The 20,586-nt window shown below is 33.8% G+C and overlaps 1 protein-coding gene across 2 annotated transcripts in view; it reads right to left on the bottom strand.

Moving 5' to 3' along the window:
- Window positions 1-832: 832 nt before the first annotated feature.
- Window positions 833-20,586, bottom strand: part of LOC111422262 (futsch) — a 56,976-nt gene continuing 37,222 nt past the window's right edge. The window contains exons 4-6 of one of the 2 annotated variants that reach the window (XM_071195407.1): window positions 12,871-20,545; window positions 7,960-12,813; window positions 833-1,458 (exon numbers count right to left, since the gene is read on the bottom strand). In XM_071195407.1, coding sequence (XP_071051508.1) covers window positions 1,289-1,458; window positions 7,960-12,813; window positions 12,871-20,545 — 12,699 coding nt within the window. In that variant the 3' untranslated portion in view covers window positions 833-1,288. Of the gene's footprint in view, window positions 1,459-7,959; window positions 20,546-20,586 lie in introns of both variants that reach the window. The other variant, XM_071195406.1, reaches the window with a different exon arrangement.

The following is a 20,586-nucleotide window of genomic DNA, read 5'->3' as shown; positions in this document are numbered from 1 at the left end:
TTTTTATTTTTTATTCTATGCATTAAAAATTCAAAAAAAAAAGATATTGCCAAATTATTATTGCGAAACGAAATTATCAAAAAAAAACTGCACTCAAAATATTTTTTTTTAAGAAATCCTCGGCTCAATATACAACAATTGTTTTAAGATAAATTTTAAGTTAAAACTCTTAATTATAAAGAAGTTAAAGAAGTACTATGAGTCATACGAATCATAACAATAATGATTAAACATTCCAAACATAGCTTTTTTTTTTAAATACAGGTCGAGATTAAATTCTCACCCTGTATATTTAGATTTATATAATATAATATAATATAATATAGGCCTTAAATTTAAATTAATTAATAGCGGGGTATCAAAAAATTTCTAAACGAGCGGATATATTTTTTTTTAATCTAGCAATAGCTTTCTTAAAGATTTTCATTAATTCTCATTTCTTACATGCAAAAAAATTTATAGAAAATTAACAAATTAAGGTTTTTGGGGGAAATTTTCTTATTTTTCTTCAATCGCTTTTTTTTGGTTGATTTTTTTTGTTGCTAGAACACACTAACACACCTAAACTTGGGTATCACATCTTTATGTAATATATTTTTTGGTTTATTTTTAATCTCGAATACATAAAAAGATTAAAAAGCCAATTGATGCCAAACAGAATCAATTTATTTATTTTTTTTTGATGTTTTTAGATTGTCGGTACGACTTTAAATTTGTCTCGAATGGCAACAATCAGATCAATACGTTTTGGATTTTTCTTTCATCCTAAGGATTTTTCTTTGCTAGTTGATCTCATCAATTCTAAGTTTCCTCGAAGCTCGTCGTTTTTCCATCATCACACCTTTCCTAAAAACTCTATAAGGACTAATTCTTATCCTACTTTTTTTTATACGTTTAAGTTATCATGTTTTTCTTTTTTCATCTTCTTATCTTATTATTTATTACGTTATTAGAGTGAAGAGATTACTTTTGAAATGTGGGAAGAGTTTACTGTAATTTTTTTTTGTCTTAAATTTCCTTTTAAAAGTTACTTTTTCTTTTGTATACTTTGGATGTTCTTAAAAAAGAAAAAATGGACGTGTTTTAAAGTTTTTTAAAAACTTTTTTTCTTTATAAACTTGTTTCTTTTTTTTTTTAATAAGAAGGACGTTGAATTTTTTGGATGATATCTTTTATGGAATAATCTTTTAGAATTTTTATCTCAAACATATTTTTTTAAATTCATTTTTGATGTTTTTGTGGTTCTTTTCTGATCGTTGTTTCATCTCGATTTTTTCTTCTTTAACACTTAAAATTCCAATCTATAAGCCGAACACGATGTTTCGTGATCTTGCAAATTGATAGTGCAACGACTGGCTGATGGAGACAAATCAATTTTGTATTTCGTTAGGAGTTCTTCGTTTTCTGCCACCCAATAACCAAGCACGTCAGTGTCATAAGTTGGAATTATTGTTACTTCTACAACAAAAAATATAATTAATAAATAACAGTCTACAAAACATAGGGAATTGAAACATATCCGGGATGATGTCGAAGTAACGAGATGATATTGATATTCCATTCAAACTCGTCGTTGCAAAGTCTACAAGTTTGATCCTTAGCTTTAGAAAAGAAAAAACAAAGAAAAACCTACCAACTCAATTATTTAATTAAGCAAGTTCAACTTATGTATCCCCAGGATGATGAAGACATTGTGATGAATTCAACAAGAAGGATTAGAAAGATTGCTGGAAAATTGTTTCAGAAATTTGAAGGGTGTTCGCGACATAACGAAAGATTTTTGCATCAGAATGCTCTTTGGCTGCAATCTAGAGCAAAAATATTGGCTAATCCTGTTGATGCTGTACTACAGCGTCCATAACGAATAATTTTTTAGATAGCAGTGAATTCCCCAAATAACACCATATAATGAAGAAGAGGTATAGTACCGCATGTTTAGAACGCAAGCAAAGAATAGAAATGCAAATATCTATCTTGGAAGATTCAAGTCACCGAAATTATGACTGAAGTGGAATTGCAAAACCTTGTAGACCACACAATTACTAGGGTATTGCAAACAGAACAATGTTCAAATAGAATTTAGTTGCTATTTTTAAATGCTGGACATCCCTATTTTTGGCCATTTCTTCCTATCTTGCGCTACCCAGATCTAGTAATGAGCAAATTTCTTGATGCCATCCGTCCATCTAGGTAGCCTTTTCGTCCACCTTTCTCTTTCTTGCTACGTGTCCAGCTCAGTTCCATTTGAGTCTGGCTATGCGAGAAATGACGTCTGTTCTTTGGCACAAGTCCTCATTTCTAACGTGATATCTTAGCGATACTCCAAGCATGATCTATTTTACGCTGTGTTGTTCTAAGCCCGTTGGCAGATGTTATGGTCAAAATCAATGTTTTTGCCCCATAGATCGAACACTTTCCTCTGAGTTTTCCATATGCTGCTCATAAGAGGATTATTCTCCTTGTGAATTTAGTTCCATAACCAAGATAGGTGTACTTATCCAGTAGTTCAATTTCTTTGGGAACCAAATTGGTCACAAATTTTGATTTAGAGATTCCAGACCAACCGAAGCACATACTTCCTTCAGCTCACGCAGCATTAGTTTAATATCACCGAGATGTGTGATCTTGGATTGTTGGTTCTAAATCCGGTACGAATTCCGGTGGCTGGTAGTAGTTTATTTTCAAGTCTAGTGGTCAGTATTTTCGAGAATAGTTTGTAGAGGTGATTCAGAAGGCTATAATTATGCAAGTGGGCTGTGTCTCCTTTTTTGTGAAACGGTATTACAAAGCGACAAATGAATAATGTTGAGAAAAACGGGATTTTCGTTTTAATTTCTCTAAAAATATAAGACTTCTCAGAATAGACAGGCTCAAACTATTGAAAATTGTTTGGTGTCTGTCAATTTTTATCGCAATCACAAGCACAGAGGGTATACAGGGTGTTTCTGTAAGTCGTGGCATAAATTTAATCACTAAAACTAGAGACAAAATGATGACGATTCGTGTAAAAATTTTCGAAGAAAATAATCTAGAGTTTGATTTTGTACTTTTAAACTGGTTTTTATTTTATATAGAATTTAAGTCTAACCAGTTTCGGCCCTTGGCCATCTTCAGAGACTCTACAAATAGATTAACATCTCTCATCTTATCCATTTTACAAACAAGTTTCTTAATGTTTCTTTTTGTTTTGTTAAAAAAAGATCACACTAATTCACAAAATTAAAGTTTAAAAAGTTGTAAAATGAAATTAAGGTCGAAGTGTTACAAGTTTACAGGTTAAATTTAAGAACGCTGTTTTGTAACAAAAGAAATATTAAGAAATTTGGGAAAATGTGGCTTAAAAATCGATCATTTTTTTTAATCAATGTGAAATGAAAAGTGACTAACACTAGATTAACTTCAATTATAAAACTTCTATTATATGATAACTAACTTCAGGTTTAAAATGTCAACCTCAATTTTGACATATTTGTAATCTTCACTAAAAATCCTTTAAAATGAGTACAAACACGACATATTTATCTTCAATATTAATGAAGTTATGGTCAACTTCCGGTAAAGAATGTCAATTTTGACATATTTGAAATCGTCGTGAAAAACCCTCTAAAATGAGTCCAAACATGATACGTTTAATTCCAATATTACTCGAGATATAAGCAACTTCCGGTTTGAAATGTCAATGTCATTTTGACATATTCTTAATTTTTATAAAATGTCTTAATATTTGTCACAAAAACAAAAATATAATAAAAAAAAATAAAAAGTTAATGTTGGTATTAATATTTAAAAATTAAATTGTTGCTAACTTCGGGTTTAATGTTTTTTAGTCTAACTTTTTTGTTTTTTGAGATAAGTGCTTCATCTTTGGACTCATTTTAAAGGGTTTTTAATGAAGGTGACGAATATGTCAAAATTGACGTTGACGTTTCAAACCGGAAGTGATTATATCTCCATTAATATTAAAGTTAAATACGTCGAGTTATTAAAAGTTGAAAGTTCGAACTTTTTGGTTTTTTGTGATGAATGCATCAAATTTGGACTCACTTTAAAGGTTATTTTATGAAGATTACGAATATAGTAATAAAATTAAGGTTGACGATTTTTTTAATCAATCAAATGACCCAAAAAACACATTAAAAATAAAAAGAAAATGTGGAAAAATGACTAACACTAGATTAACTTCAATTATAAAACATTTATTACATGATAACTAACTTCAGGTTTAAAATGTCAACGTCAATTTTGACATATTTGTAATCTTCACTAAAAATCTTTTAAAATGAGTACAAACACGACATATTTATCTTCAATATTAATGAAGTTATGGTCAACTTCCGGTAAAGAATGTCAATTTTGACATATTTGAAATCGTCGTGAAAAACCCTCTAAAATGAGCCCAAACATGATACGTTTAATTCCAATATTACTCGAGATATAAGCAACTTCCGGTTTGAAATGTCAATGTTATTTTGACATATTCTTAATTTTTATAAAATGTCTTAAAATTTGTCACAAAAACAAAAATATAATAAAAAAATTCAGAAATTAAGGTTGGTATTAATATTTAAAAATTAAATTGCTATCTTCATTGTTGCTAACTTCGGGTTTAATATTTTTTTAGTCTAACTTTTTTGTTTTTTGAGATAAGTGCGTCATCTTTGGACTCATTTTAAAGGTTCTTTTAATAAAGAATACATCATGAAAGAACACCATGAAGTTGTCCATTTGTCTATTATATGATAACTAACTTCAGATTTAAAATGTCAACCTCAATTTTGACATATTTGTAATCTTCGTTAAAAATCCGTTAAAATGAGTACAAACACGACATATTTATCTTCAATATTAATGAAGTTATGGTCAACTTCCGGTAAAGAATGTCAATTTTGACATATTTGAAATCGTCGTGAAAACCCCTCTAAAATGAGTCCAAACATGATACGTTTCATTCCAATATTACTCGAGATATAAGCAACTTCCGGTTTGAACAGTCAACGTCTTTTTGATATATTCTTCTATATTCTTTTGCCCGTTGCTAACTTCGGGTTTAATGTTTTTTACTCTAACCTTTTTGTTTTTTGAGATAAGTGCGTCATCTTTGGACTAATTTTAAAGGCTTTTTAATGAAGATGACGAATATGTCAAAATTGACGTTGACGTTTCAAACCGGAAGTGATTGTATCTTCATTAATATTAAAGTTAAATACGTCGAGTTTGGACTCATTTTAAAGGATTTTTTATGAAGTTGACAAATATAGGATCACCTATCTTTATTGCGTCCGTATCCACAGAATCTTTTCCCGGTGCTCTATTATTTTTGGTCTTTCTTAGAGCAAATTCAATCTCCTCCAGCGAAATATCTGGAAATTTTTCAGATCCTTGCTTTGTAATGTTCATTTCCGCTGATAGTATGTCTGGTTCCGGATCTAATTTCATACTGTTACCACATCGACTTTTGTACACGGTGTCCAAATTTCGATGGGTTTGCAGGGTATCTCAGTTATTATGAAAGATAGAAAGTTGCGGCTTTCGCGAACCTGAGCTACTTTTTTGTGAAACTTACAATGGCGCAAACCAAATTTTCATAACCCTCTTCGTTTTTGATATACAGGGAGTGTTTGATATTTACGATTTTCAGACACCTCCTGTATCTCGGCTATGCGGAAACTTAGTAAAAAAGTAAAAACGGGTTCTATTAGATTTTTTCACGTGGAATCCAACGGTGCACGTAGAATTTTTCTAGTCATCACGGTTTTTGAGTTATAAACACAACTCAAATACTGAATACTCAACTTCTAAAATACGTAACTCTTTATAACTCAAAAACCGTGATGACTAGAAAAATTCTACGTGCACCATTGGATTCTACGTGAAAAAATCTATTAGAACTCGTTTTTACGTTTCCGGATATCCGAGATACAGGAGGTGAATGAAAATCGTAAATTTTGAAACACTCCTGTATATCAAAAACGAAGAGGGCTATGAAAATTTGGTTTGCGCCATTGTAAGTTTCACAAAAAAGTAGCTCAGGTTCGCGAAAGCCGCAACTTTCTATCTTTCATAATAATTGAGATACCCTGCAAACCCATCGAAATTTGGACACCCTGTACAGCAGCTGGTAAACATCCTCCACAGCCTCTTCTCCCAATACCCAGTCTTCTGCGCAAGACCTTTTCAGTATAGTTTGTTCGATCTTCTTTTTAATACAAGTTCTAATATCTTTCCTTATGGCTCTCGACACAGAGAGCTCGATTTTTGACCTCTCATCTCCCCTCATCGTTGCATCTCTTGCACAGCAGTTAGACTGTTTTTTTTTACAGTAGCTCTTTTAACTCTTTTGTATGCTGCAACTATCGAGTCATTAAGATTATCGATGTTTCCATGTGGATTGAGGTTTTCCAATACGTTCGTAATACATTGTTGGAAACCTGTTATGTCTTTTGGGTAAGCCCAGATTATGATCACACGTTTTTTGACCATCTTCTTCCTTTCTTTACTTATGTATAATTTTTGCTCGAACCATTCTGTGGTCATCTTCGATTATTTGCATCTTGTGTGTTATTAGAAAATCTATTTCATTTCTAGTATGACCATCTGCACTTCCCAAGTCCATCTTCTGTTGGGTTTTTTTGTTGAAGAAGCTATTCATTTGGAAAAGATTATTCTACAGCAAGAAGCCCAGCAGGATTTTACCGCTGGCTAGACGGATTGGTGAGTCCATCTTTTTGCAAACCAAGAGATAGTCTTTTCCTCGGTAATTTCCATCTTTTCTGGTACTCCATCTTTTTGTAACTCATGTAGCAGTGATGCACCAGTAAGGCAGGTCGTAAACTTTGTATTCCGCAGAAAACTACGTGGAAAATTTTGCGTAAGCAATTGCGATTCAAACCGTATCGTATACAGATGGTACAAAGTTTATGACCAAATGACTATGTCAAGTAGACCTATGTTAGTTTCTGTACGTAGGAAGCAATGGAGACATTTCATTTAAGTGGCAAGGTGAACCGTCACAACATTCGGATATGGGGAACGGAAAATCCTCATGGCATTATCCAACATGTATGGGATTCTCAAAAATTGAATGTTTTTTGTGCCGTATCCAGCATAAAAGTGTATGTACCATTATTCTATCATGAAAAAACTATGACTTTATATACCAACAAGATGGAGCTCCCTGAGGAACTCCCTCGGCACTACCTACAACACTGAGTGAATTCAGAAGACGCATTATTTAGACACATCGCAGCATGTATGGACTAAACTTGTCTATCATTGAGACATCTGTCATGTTACTCGAGGAACCTACATAGAATATTTATAATGTGCTAAAATTTGAGTATTTTCTCTATCTATAGACATGTCATTTATTATCCTATCTGTAATACTAACTGAAAATCTGGAGATGGACTTTTTGATATTTCATCATTCGTCTCAGGTATGGAATCTTTTTTATCTGGACTCCCATCTTTTTGGAAACCAAGAGATGGACTTCTTGACTTCTCTTCACTTATGGACAATCTTTTCTCGGCAATTTCCATCTTTTTTTGACATCCCATCTTTTCCATCTTTCACCTCACCACTGAAAAGTTGGTTAAGTTATGGAATCATTCGTTTCTAGATTCCCATCTTTCTGCAAACCAGGAGATGGACTCCTTGACTTCACATCTTTCAATTCGCCAATGCAAAATTTCTTTTCATCTATGAAATCTTTTCTGCCATCCAAAGAATCTTCTCTTTCTGGTGTTTGATCTTTCTGCAAACCAGCCAGGTGTTGTCACAAATTAATTCATGACTCTTTCCAACTATAAATGTCCATCTAGATGGAGTTCCCCGAGGATTCTTTTATACTAACCCTGTATTTCTGTTAACCTTTTACATCATCTCGGATATCTCTCAACACAGTTTTAAATTAATTTATGTTAATAACAAATTACATATTTATTTAATAATAAAACTTACCCAATTCTTTATCTTCCCAACTTTGTTTCGCTTCTAATAAAGCGTTATAAACTTCTTTGCTCGGTTCGATACCCGAAAAAACATAATATCTTGCACGAATTCGTTTAAAGAAATCAACGTAAGAATAATTCGAGTTTCCATGATGAGGAACGTAAGTTAAATCAACATAAATAGGATTTAATTTTTTCTTTTTATCATACTTCGATGGCGATTCCGACCGTTTTTTATCATCGTTCAATTTGTTTTTGGCTGTAACGTTAGCGGGGAGTTTCTTTTCTTTCTTCGGCGTTCCTTTATTGTCTGATGGAGGCGCGGGGCTCGGCAACCCTAAGGGTTTCCCCCACGATTCAATGGGATCCTTCTTCTTTTCGTCTTTCTTTTCTTCTTCTTTATGAGTTGGTAATTCCCCGATAAAACTCGACGTCATCAAACTTTCCTCTTTCTTAACACTTTTTGGTTTGTCAAAAGATGTCGCGGCTAAATCTTCCCCGCGAGCTTGTCGGTGTTCTTGCATAGCTTTTTCAAAGTCTAAATCGGAGTCTTCTAGGAATCTTCCGGGTTTGTATGTGGGATCTGATGGGAGAGTTCCATAAAACGAAGAAGTCATTTGATCCTTTTTCTCGGATTCGAATTCGTATTGGGGGGAGTGCCCCAATTGGGATGTGACGGAAGTTGGAGATCCTAGGATGTCTTCGTCTTCGCTATCTCTATCTTCTAATAAATTTGGTACCCTGGACATTTGACTCGAGCTAAAATCGCTTTGTTCGAAGTCATCACTACCGGGAGTTGAACTTCTTAAATCTTCTTTAAATTTTGCTTCTGAAATTGGTTTTTGCTCAACCTGTTGTGATAAATCTTTAACGATCGGGCTAACAGGCACTGTGGGTGGCGTAGAATGACCCGGGATATGTTTCTCGTATTTCAACGTTTCTTGGATTTCTTTGATCCGTTCAACGTCGGCGATATCCGGCGTTGATTTTCCACTCAAACTCAACGTTTCATCTTTCGAAGTTCCCGCGTAACCCAACTCTTTTTGCATTTTCGCTATTTCAGTCGTTAGAAAATCCGTCGTTACAGCGATCGGATCTTTTTTCTTTAAATCTTCTAAGCCAGTCTTTAAACCTGAGTCTTCTTCAGTCTTCTTTTCTTCCTTTCCTATACCTTCTACTATCACAGACGATTTGGCTTCAGTTTCAATCATTTTTAATTCTTCAATCTTAACTTCTTCCTTTTTTATTTTTATTTCTTTATTCTCAATTAATCCATCTAATTCTTTTAATGTATCTTCAACAATATTTAGGATTGCACTTGTTGATTTTATTTCTTTAGGTTGGTCTTTTGAAGTTATTTGAGGAACTGGGGATGATATAATATCACTTTTTAGACTAGATTCTAGTTTTTTACTTTCTTCCGATTTCTCTTCTATTTTTAAACCACCCTGTAATGATTTTTCTTCTTTTCCATCAACTTCAACACATGAGGAACTATCTTTATCTTCTTTAATATCTTTAATTTCCTTAATATCTTTAACATCTTTAATTTCTTTAACATCTTTAATTTCCTTAACATCTTTAATTTCCTTTACATCTTTATCTTCAATTCCTGATTTAATTTTTTCAGATAAAACAGATTCTTCTGTTGATGTTGTAGACTTTTCATCTTTTAATTCAGAAGATGATGATGTTGATAATTTCTCTTCTATCACTTGTGATGTTTCTTTAATTATTGTTGCACTTTGTTGAACACCAGGTGAACCATCTTGTTTATCTTGTTCTTCAATTTTTCCTTCTTTGAGAATACATTTTTCTTCAGAGATGGAAAGATCCGATTTAGGGATAGGTGGTGAAGGGGTTTTTGATTTTTCTTCAGCCATTTCATCTTTTTGGAAACTTCTTGGTTTATCGTCACTTATAGAAAGACGTTTCTCATCTATTTTTCCGATTGCATCTTTTTGTAATTCGATGATGGAAAGTTTCCTTTCTGGTGTTCCATCTTTCTGCAAACCTGGAGATGGACTTTGTGACTTTTCATCACTTATGGACAATCTTTTTTCGCTAATTTCCACTTTTTCATCTTTCGCCTCTGAAACAGAAAGTGTTGTTCCAATTATGGAATCTTTCCTTTCTGGACTCCCATCTTTTTGCAAACCAGGAGATGAACTTATTGCCTTTTCATCACTTATGCACAATCTTTTTTCGCTAATTTCCACTTTTTCATCTTTCGCCTCTGAAATAGAAAGTGTTTTTCCAGATATGGAATCTTTCCTTTCTGGACTCCCATCTTTTTGCAAACCAGGAGATGAACTTTTTGCCTTTTCGTCACTTATAGACAATCTTTTTTCAGCAATCTCTGGTATTTCATCTTTTTGCAATCCCGGAGATGAACTTTTCGACACTTCATCACCACTGGAACGTCTTGGTTCAGTTATGGAATCTTTTTTCTCTGAACTCTCATCTGTTTGCAAACAAGAAGATGAACTTTTTGTCTTTTCGTCATTTATGGACAATCTTTTTTCAGCAATTTCTGGTATTTCATCTTTTTGCAATCCCGGAGATGAACTTTTCGACACTTCATCACCACTGGAACGTCTTGGTTCAGTTATGGAATCTTTCCTTTCTGTACTCCCATCTTTTTGCAAACCAGGAGATGGAGTTTTTTCCTTTTCGTCACTTATGGACAATCTTTTCTCAGCAATTTCTATCTTTTCCGGTATTCCATCTTTTTGTAATGAACTTCTTGAAACTTCATCTTTCACCTCACCACTGGAAAGTATTGGTTCATCTTTCTGGAGACCAGGAGATGAACTTTTTTCCTTTTCGTCACTTATGGACAATCTTTTCTCAGCAATTTCTATCTTTTCCGGTATTCCATCTTTTTGTAATGAACTTCTTGAAACTTCATCTTTCACCTCACCACTGGAAAGTATTGGTTCATCTTTCTGGAGACCAGGAGATGGGCTTTTTGACATTTCATCACTTTCAGTCTTTTCTGGTACTCCCTCTTTTTGTAATCCAACAGATGAACTTGTTGACACTTCATCTTTCATCTCAGAGTCTCTTTTATCTGGACTCCCATCTTTTTGGTAACCAGGAGATGGACTTCTTAATTTCTCATCAGTTATAGATAATCTTTTTTCGCCAATTTCCATCTTTTCAGGCATTCCATCTTCCTGTAATCCAGGAGATGGACTTTTCGACATTTCTTCATCTTTCGTCTCAACTATAGAATCTTTTTTATCTGGAATCCCCTCTTTCTGGAAACCAGGAGATGGACTTCTTGACTTCTCTTCACTTATGGACAATCTTTTCTCGGCAATCTTTTCTGATATTCCATCTTTCGAAAGTTTTGGTTCAGTTATGGAATCTTTCTTTTCTGGACTCCCATCTTTCTGCAAACCAGGAGACTTCTCATCTTTCAATTCGGCAATGGAAATTTCTTTTGTATCACCCAAAGAATCTTTAGGTAGCTTTTCTTCCTTTTTATCCTCCTTGTCACAAATTAATTCATCACTTTTTCCAACTATAGATGTTCTTCTTTCCTCAATTTTCCCACAAATCGACGATTTCCTCTCTAAATCATCTTCTTGCAAGCTAGGAGATGGTGTTCTAATTTTTTCATCTTCTTGTAATTTATCTTTTTGCAACTCATCTTTTATTGGTTTAAGAATATTATCCTCTTTATCTTTCAAAAGTAACTTTTCATTTTGGTCCTCCTTCAAATCACTCTCAGACTTTTCAATCGTATCTTCGGTTTGTTTAACCTCATCAGTCTTTTCAGTTTTCTCATCTCCTTTATCTTTGATTTGACAAGAATCATAAGAAGGTGGGATTTCGTCTGATTTCGTCGAGAACGAATCCTTTCGTTCGCCTGCCTCTTTCAGTTCGTCTTTTAACGATTGTCCAGAACTTACAAACTCTTTCAAATCGGGAGTTGAACACTTCGAGTCTTCCGTTTTCATATCGGGGGTTGATTTTCCAGACATTATCGATTGGGTCACATCTGGTGTTGATTTTCCCGACTTTTCAAATTGATCGGAAATTTTCTCGCAAGATGAATCGGATTTGCTCGAAGATTTATCTCTTAATTCGGTTATTGAAGTTAAAGTTTCTGATATTTCGGTAATTGAGCCTCGCATTTTTTCGTGGTCTTGGGGCAAAACTTGAGTTGATGGTTTTATTTCTTCATCGATTTGCTTGGTTTCTTCTAAGCTTTTTGTGTCAGGGGTGGATCTCCCTGAATCTGAAGCTGCTTTTATATGGGGAGCTTCTAACGTTGCCAAACTTTTAGCATCGTCTATTTCTGGGGTTGATCTTCCAGAATCAGCAATTTCTTTACTTTCCGGTTCTGATTTTTTATCTTTAGTTGTTTCTGTTAAACCAGAATCTGGTGATGGCGATTTCTCTTTATCTTCCGGACTTGATTTTTCTGATTTGTCTGGAGATATTCTTGATTGTTCTGATTTCATAATTTTTTTCTCGCTAACTTCGATTTCTGATTTTTCATAATCAGATATTTTGATTTCGGGAGTTGATTTTCCGGAACTCTCGGAGCTTTTCGAGAAGGTGATCGATCCTTTCGGGCAAATTTCGATTTCTTCACCTCCATCTTCACTGGAAGCAGTAACCAACATTCTATGAACAGTTCCAGAATCAGAAGCACTCTCTAAGTCATCACTTTTAGTTTTAATATCTTTGATCATCCGTGAAGTGGCTGCCATTAATTCTTGGGATTCTTTAATTAAATCAGAAGCTTTTGAATCTCTTCTCTCTTCATCGACTTCATGGATAACTTCTTTGATTATTTTTGATTCTGCAACTGGGGAATCTAACGTTGTGATGTGGGTTTCTCTTAATTCTGTGGTGTAAGAAGTGGTGTATTGAGGAAATGGTGTTATATTTAATGGAATTTTACCTTCAAATTCTTCTAATGGAGCATCAGATTTTAGCACCTCAGCTACGCTCGCGACTATTTTCGCGACGTCTTCTTCCCGTTCTTTGGGGGATTTTCTTCCTAAATCAATTTTATCAATTATTTCAGCTTCCCGGTACGTTTGAACAGTTTGTTCAGAAGACATTTCAGGCGATTCTGTTAAAGAACCCGATCTGCTATCTTCATGATCTTTTATACTGAGTGCTTCTTTTGGATCAACTTTTTGGACATCTTTAGAATCAATTTTTTCAAATTCTAATTTTTCAATTTTAACTTCTTTTGCATCCTGCTTAACATCTTCAGTAGAGTCCATTGAACCATCTTTTGAAGGTTCTGATTTTGCATCATTTTCTGACACCATCATTTTCTCTTTTTCTTCTTTAGACTCATCTTTTGGAGGAGTTGGGCCACGATCTTCAACAACAACTTTTTCATCATCTTTCTTCTCATCAACTTTTTCTTTAATTTCTTTGGCATCTTTAATCACCTCATTAACTTCATCTTTTACGTCTTTAATATCATCGTTTATTTGATCTTTAATATCTTTAACGGCTTCTTTAATTTCTTCTTTATCTTCGATATCTTTTGGTTTTTCAATCTCAGTTTTGGTGTCTACTTTTTCTTCAATTTCTGTTTTAAGATCTGCCTTAACATCATCTTTGATTTCTTTGATGTCTTTGCTCACTGATTCTTTCATTTCTTCTTTAGCATCGCTTATTTTATCTTTTGGAAGTTTATCTTCTTGTACAATCTTATCTTTAACTTCTAATTTTTCTTCTTTATCTTTTTGATCTTCAATATCTGGTTTTTCTTCTAATTTAGACTCAACTTTATCTTCTTTATCATCTTTCTTTATTTCTGATTTAACGTCATCTTCTTTGCTAGTTTTTTCACCATCTTCTTTGACCTCCTTTATAGTATCTTCCTTTTTAATTTCTTGATCATCTTTTTTTTCGTCCTTTTTGTCATCTTCTTTGATAATTCCTTCCTCGCCTCCTTTGGAATCTATTTTGACATCTTCTTTGCTAATTTCTGTAGCATCTTTTTCAACAGCCATTTTGACATCATCTTTGCTAAGTTCTTTATCATCTTTGGTAATTTCTTTAGCATCAATTTTGACATCTTTTTTGATATCTTCTTTACTAATTTCTGCTATATCTTTTTTAGCATCTATTTTGACCATTTTATTCTCACTTTCTTTAACATCTTCTTTGCTAACTTCTGTCGCATCTTTTTTGGCATCCATTTTAACATCATCTTTGATAATTTCTGTCCCACTTTCTTTAGCATCTATTTTGACATCTTCTTTGTTAACTTCTGTCGCATCTTTTTTGGTATCAACTTTAACATCATCTTTGATATCCTTTTTGGCATCATCTTTGATAATTTCTGTCTTACTTTCTTTAGCATCTATTTTGACATCGTCCAAGATATCTGCTTTGACATCTTCTTTGCTAACTTCTATCGCATCTTTTTTGGTATCAACTTTAACATCATCTTTGATTTCCTTTTTCACATCATCTTTCATAATTTCTGTCTTACTTTCTTTAGCATCTATTTTAACATCACTCATGGTATCTACTTTCACATCTTCTTTACTAACTTCTGTGACATCTGTTTTGGATTCCACTTTAACATCATCTTTGATATCCTTTTTGACATCATCTGCGATAATTTCTGCCTCACTTTCTTTAGCATCTACTTTCACATCTTCTTTGCTAACTTCTGTCGCATCTTTTTTGTCATCCACTTTAACATCATCTTTAATATCCTTTTTGACATCTTCTTTGGTAATTTCTATGTCATCATCTTTGCCATCCCTTTTGACATCTTCTTTAATAATTTCTACGGTCTCTTTTGTAATATCTTCTTTACTAATTTCTTTGCCATCATCTTTTTCATCTTTTTTAACATCGTCTTTAATATCCTTTTTAACATCTTCTTTGCTAACTTCTTTGTCATCTTCCTTCACATCTTTTTTAACATCATCTTTGGTATCCAATTTGACATCTTCTTTACCAATTACTGCATCATCTTCACTAACGTCCTTTTTGACATCTCCTTTAGCAATATCTTTGTTATCTTCTTTCACATCCTTTTTGCCATCGTCTTTAATATCAACTTTGGCAACTTCGCTAGTTTCTGTGCTATCCTCTTTGATATCAACTTTATCATCATCTTTGCTAATTTTTTCATCATTCTCTTTACTAATTTCTGCAACAACTGCTTTGGCATCTATTTTGTCATCATCTTTTATGTCATCATCTTTTTTTACATCTTCTTTAACATCATCCTTGGTATCGGGTTTAACATCTTCTTTGCTAATTACTTTATCATCTTTCTTGCTAATTTCTGTCTCATCTTTTTTGACATCTACTTTAGTAATTTCTGTTTCAACTACTTCAGCATCAATTTTGACATCATCTTTGCTAGTTTCTGCCTCAACTTTTTTAACATCATCTTTACTAGTTATTTTGTCGTCTTCTTTGCTAATTTCTAACTCATCTTTTTTTGTATCGATTTTGACATCGTCTTCGACATCCTTTTTAACAACTTCTTTACTAGATACTTTGTCGTCTTCTTTGCTAGTTTCTGCCTCAACTTTTTTAGCATCCATTTTAACATCATCTTTACTAGTTACTTTGTCGTCTTCTTTGCTAATTTCTGACTCATCTTTTTTTGCATCGATTTTAACATCGTCTTTGACATCCTCTTTAACATCTTTCTTACTAATATCTGCCACAACTTCCTTGGCATCTACTTTGACATCATCTTTACTAATTACTTTCTCGTCTTCTTTGCTAATTTCTAACTCATCTTTTTTTGCATCGATTTTAACATCGTCTTTGACATCCTTTTTAACATCTTCTTTACTAATATCTGTCACAACTTCCTTGGCATCTACTTTGACATCATCTTTACTAATTACTTTCTCGTCTTCTTTGATAACTTCTGACTCATCTTTTTTTGCATCGATTTTAACATCGTCTTTGACATCCTTTTTAACATCTTCTTTACTAATATCTGTCACAACTTCCTTGGCATCTACTTTGACATCATCTTTACTAATTACTTTCTCGTCTTCTTTGATAATTTCTGACTCATCTTTTTTTGTATCGATTTTGACATCGTCTTCGACATCCTTTTTAACATCTTCTTTGCTAACTTCTGCCACAACTTCCTTGGCATCCACTTTGATATCATCTTTGCTAATTTCTTTGCTATTTTCTTTAATAATTTCAGTTGCACTTTCTTTAACATCTATTTTGACTTCGCCCGCGACATCTTTTTTCATATCTTCTTGGATAGTATCTTCTTTAGCATCACCTTTACTCATTTCTTTGCCATCCTCTTTCGTAATTTCTGTCACATCTTCTTTAGCATCTATTTTAACATCGCCCATGATGTCTTTTTTAACATCTTCTTTGATAACTTCCGGTTTATCTTCTTTGGCATCGATTTTAACATCACCTTTACTAATTTTTATGTCATCTTCTTTGATAATTTTTGCCGTATCTTCTTTAGCATCAATTTTGACATCTTCTAACATTTCTTTTTTGGTATCTTCTGCGGCAATTTCCATCGCAACTTCTTTAGCATCAATTTTAACATCTTCAGCGAGATCTTTTTTAGTGTCTTCTTTGGTAATTTCCATCGCAACTTCTTTAGCATCAATTTTAACATCTCCCGTGAGATCTTTTTTGGTATCTTCTTTGGTAATTTTCATCGCAACTTCTTTAGCATCAATTTTAACATCTTCAGTGAGATCTTTTTTGGTATCTTCTTTGGTAACTTCCATCGCAACATCTTTAGCGTCAATTTTAACATCTTCCGTGAGATCTTTTTTGGTATCTTCTTTGGTAACTTCCATCGCAACTTCTTTAGCATCAATTTTAATGTCTTCTTTGGCAATTTCTGTCACAGCATCTTTAGCAGCAAGTTGCACATCTTCTACGACATCCTTTTTGGTATCTTCTTTGGAAATTTCCGCCACAACATCTTTAGCAGCAACTTTCACATCTTCTATGATATCTTTTTTGGTATCTTCTTTGGTTATTTCTGCCTCATCGTCTTTGGCATCCGTTTTAACTTCAACTTTATCACTTTCTTTACCATTTTCTTCAATAACTTTTATCTCCTCTTCTTTGACATCCTTTTTAACATCATCTTCTTTAATAATTTCTGCCTCATCTTCTTTAACATCCTTTTTAACATCATCTATATCTTTCTTGCGATCATCTTCTTTGGTAATTTCAATCTCATCTTGTTTAGCATCCATTTTGACATCGCTGACTTCTTTTTCGACGTCATCTTTGCTAATTTCTTTGCCATCTTCTTTAATAATTTCTGTTTCGTCTTCTTTAACATCAATTTTGACCCCTTCCACGATATCTTTTTTGGTATCTTCTTTGGTAATTTCTGTTCCATCTTCTTGGGCATCCTTTTTGACAACATCTTTGCCAATTTCTTCTTTGGTAACTTTAGTTTCATCGTCTTTAACATCAATTTCTTTTTTGGCATCATCTTTTGCATCAATTTTGACATCATCTTCGCCAATTTTTTTGCCATCTTCTTTGGAAATTTCAATCTCACTTTCTTTAGCATCAATTTTAACATCATCTTTACTAATTTCTTCCACCACTTCTTTAGCATCTTTTACATCATCTTTGGCAATTTCTTTGTCATCTTCTTTTACACTTTCTTTAATTAAATCGATTTTATCCTTTTCATTAATTTCATCTTTTAACTCATCTTCTTCTTTAGATTCATCATCCAACTCTTTCCCCCCTTCTTTATCCTTAATTTCTTGCGCATCTTTTAATCCATCAGAATCTTTTAAAATCCCATCCAACTCTTTCAAATTACTTTCACGAACCTTATCTTTAATTTCTTTAATCTCATCGCTTAACTTATTTTCATCTTCCTCTCTATCGACTAATTTTTGAAACTCAACTTCGTTTTTAGAAACATCTTTAGCCGTTGAAATTTCCCCCAATTTCTTTTTATCGTTATCATTTAAGCTAGTTTTCATAACATCTGGGTATTGGTCGATATCGGCTTCTTCGTGTACTGGAAGATCGGCGACTTCATCGGGAGTTTTAACAATGTCTCTTATTATTTGTTTATCTAATTTGATTCCTCCGATTGTTGGGGGGATTTTTGGGGATCCTTCGATGTCGGTTGATTTGGGTGGTAATTCGATGATCGGGACGTCTTTTTCTTTCGTGTCTTCTTTGACGTGTTTTTCTTCGATTTGATCGTCTTCTTTGATTTCGTCCAATGGGATTCGTTCGTCTTCGGGAAGTGTGGGGGCCGTTGTGGCTCCAGATTCAATTGTTGTTGAGAATTTTTCGTCGGGTTGTGATTCTAATGCAACGTTTTGTTCTTGGTCAACGTCAGGAATTTTTTCGGGACTCGTTATCGAACCTTCTTTTAAAGTATCTTCTTTTTTTTCTTCGATTTCATCAGATTTTTTCGCTTTTATTTCCACATCTTTAATTTCTTCCTCAATTTTCTCCTTTTCAATCTTAATTTCAACTTCATCAATTTTAATTTTTTCTTCATCAACTTTCTCTTTTATTTCTTCATCACTTAATCTCCTCTGCTTTTCGGATTCTTCGCTATCCCTCGCGTGTTTTTGAGTTTCATCTTCTTTAATTTCCAAAGAATCGACTTCTTCTTTCTCAATGATGAGATATTCTTCGGGTTCTGTTTTATCATCAATTGAGATATCTTTGATTTTTCTTAATTCGGTGTCGTTATCTTCTTCGCCTTCACTTTTTCGAAAAACTGCCTCAATTTCTTTTACAACTTCTTGTTCCTCTTTTAAGTCGGCAAGTTCTTGTGCTTTTAATTGTTCTATTTCTTCGGGGGTTAATTTTGTTAAATCTTTAACTTGATCAGCTGATGGTGTACTAACAGTGCTTGAATCTGTAGTACCCTCTTTATCTAATTTAGCTTTTTTGATTATACTATCTGGTTTTTGCACCCCATTAATTTTCTTTTGAGGACTACCAACTTGACGAGCGTTTGGAGACGCAGCTTTTGGTCGTCTTGAAATCGGCTTTCTTTCTGGTTTTGAATCTTTTGGTTTTTCGGCTTCTTTGGGTTTTGGAGTATCTTTTTTGGCTTGCTTTTTGGACTCTATCACTTTACGATTCGTTGCTTCTTTAGCACTTTTCGCTGGGGTTGCGCTTGGAGATATTTTCGGTTTTAATTTTGCATCACCATTAAGTTTCGTTTCGATGGATTTCTTCGGCGTGGTAGGAGATGTTTTCTTCTCACTCATATTTGGTGGTTGTTTTCTTTTTTCACTCGGTTTTTCTTTGGGTTTCGGTTTTGGTTTTTCTTCACGTTTCGGTTTCGTTGGTTTATCATCAGGCTTCTTCTTCTCAACTTTCTGACTCTTATCGCTGTCGGTCGAATCGGATTTCTTAACGGTTTTATCTTCTTCCGAGATGGTTCCATTAATTTCATCTTTATTTTCGATTTTTTGTTTCAATTTTTCTTTGGGTTTTTCAATCTTCTTCGGTTCTTGAATAATCTTTTCCAACGAAGAATCTTTTAACTGTTTTCCTTTTAACCCAATTATCGAGGAACTTGAAACGAGCTTAGTTTCGCTGCAAACCGGATGTTTGATGTACTCCAAAGTTTTTAGCTTATCCAAACCCTCAAAGATTTTATGTTGAGGACTCGATCCCGGATAAAGAATCCTCGTGATATTATCCTCCGGATTAGCTGGCTGCCAAACGAGTAAACAACAAATTGAAACAAGATTTTGCAGAGGAAATTGAAACTCTTTACTACTCGATTTATGAATCGTCGCAAACAACTTTTGATCATTACCATTCCATTTATAAAGAAACTCTTTAACTTCCTTAGAATCCCTCGAAGGACTCAAAACGTACATATCTAAAGTACCATGTCCCACTTTATGATAAAGATTAATCGGCTCAGAGTCTCTATAACACACCTGCGGTGAAAGATTTAACTTTTTCAAGTTGGTAATGATGTCTTGACCTTCATCGAGGAGATTTATTAAAAGAGGATCTTTATCTTTATCCCCATCCGGGCTTAAAAGCGACTTTCTTTCCTGTACGTTGCAAAAGAAGTGCCCTATTTGCGGATACAAAGCGTTTTGCATTTTTCTTTTAAGAACGGCGCTCAATCCGGAGATATTTCCATTATTAAGTCTTGTCATAAGAACCGCATCTAATCGGTCTAAATGTCTAACGAAATCCCAAAAGCAAGCTTTCCGCGAAAAACCTCCATCAAGCAACATGTTGAAACCATTTATTCCAAAAAGTGCGGCGTCTCCTTGTCCTCCAGGAAAAATGTACAAGGTTGGATGCGAAAATCTGATGTTTCCGACAACGTCTGAACATTCTAATAAAGATTCAACATCGGCAGGTACTAAGAATGGAGAGAGGTAATTTAGGAAGTTGTTGATTGAAGGGCTTCCGGATGTCAGCACATCAACTGGATTTAAACGAACTTTACAGTGCTTGGAGAATGATTCTTTGGGCAGTTTGATCCAATCGCCTTCAGCGGCGCAATGAACGTCCACGCTTATACTGTTTTCATAAGCTCGGATAACTCTTTGAACTTCAATCTCTTGGAAGGCTTCGGAAAAATCTACTAAAGAGAACGTACCATCCTAAAAATTAACAACAAAACAATTAAAACGTCAAAAGAAAC

Source organism: Onthophagus taurus, chromosome 3 (genome assembly GCF_036711975.1).
Source record: "Onthophagus taurus isolate NC chromosome 3, IU_Otau_3.0, whole genome shotgun sequence".
NCBI classification, from domain to species: Eukaryota; Metazoa; Arthropoda; class Insecta; order Coleoptera; family Scarabaeidae; genus Onthophagus; species Onthophagus taurus.
The sequence above is the reverse complement of the archived record's forward strand: the minus strand, read 5'-3'. Positions and strand labels throughout refer to the sequence as shown.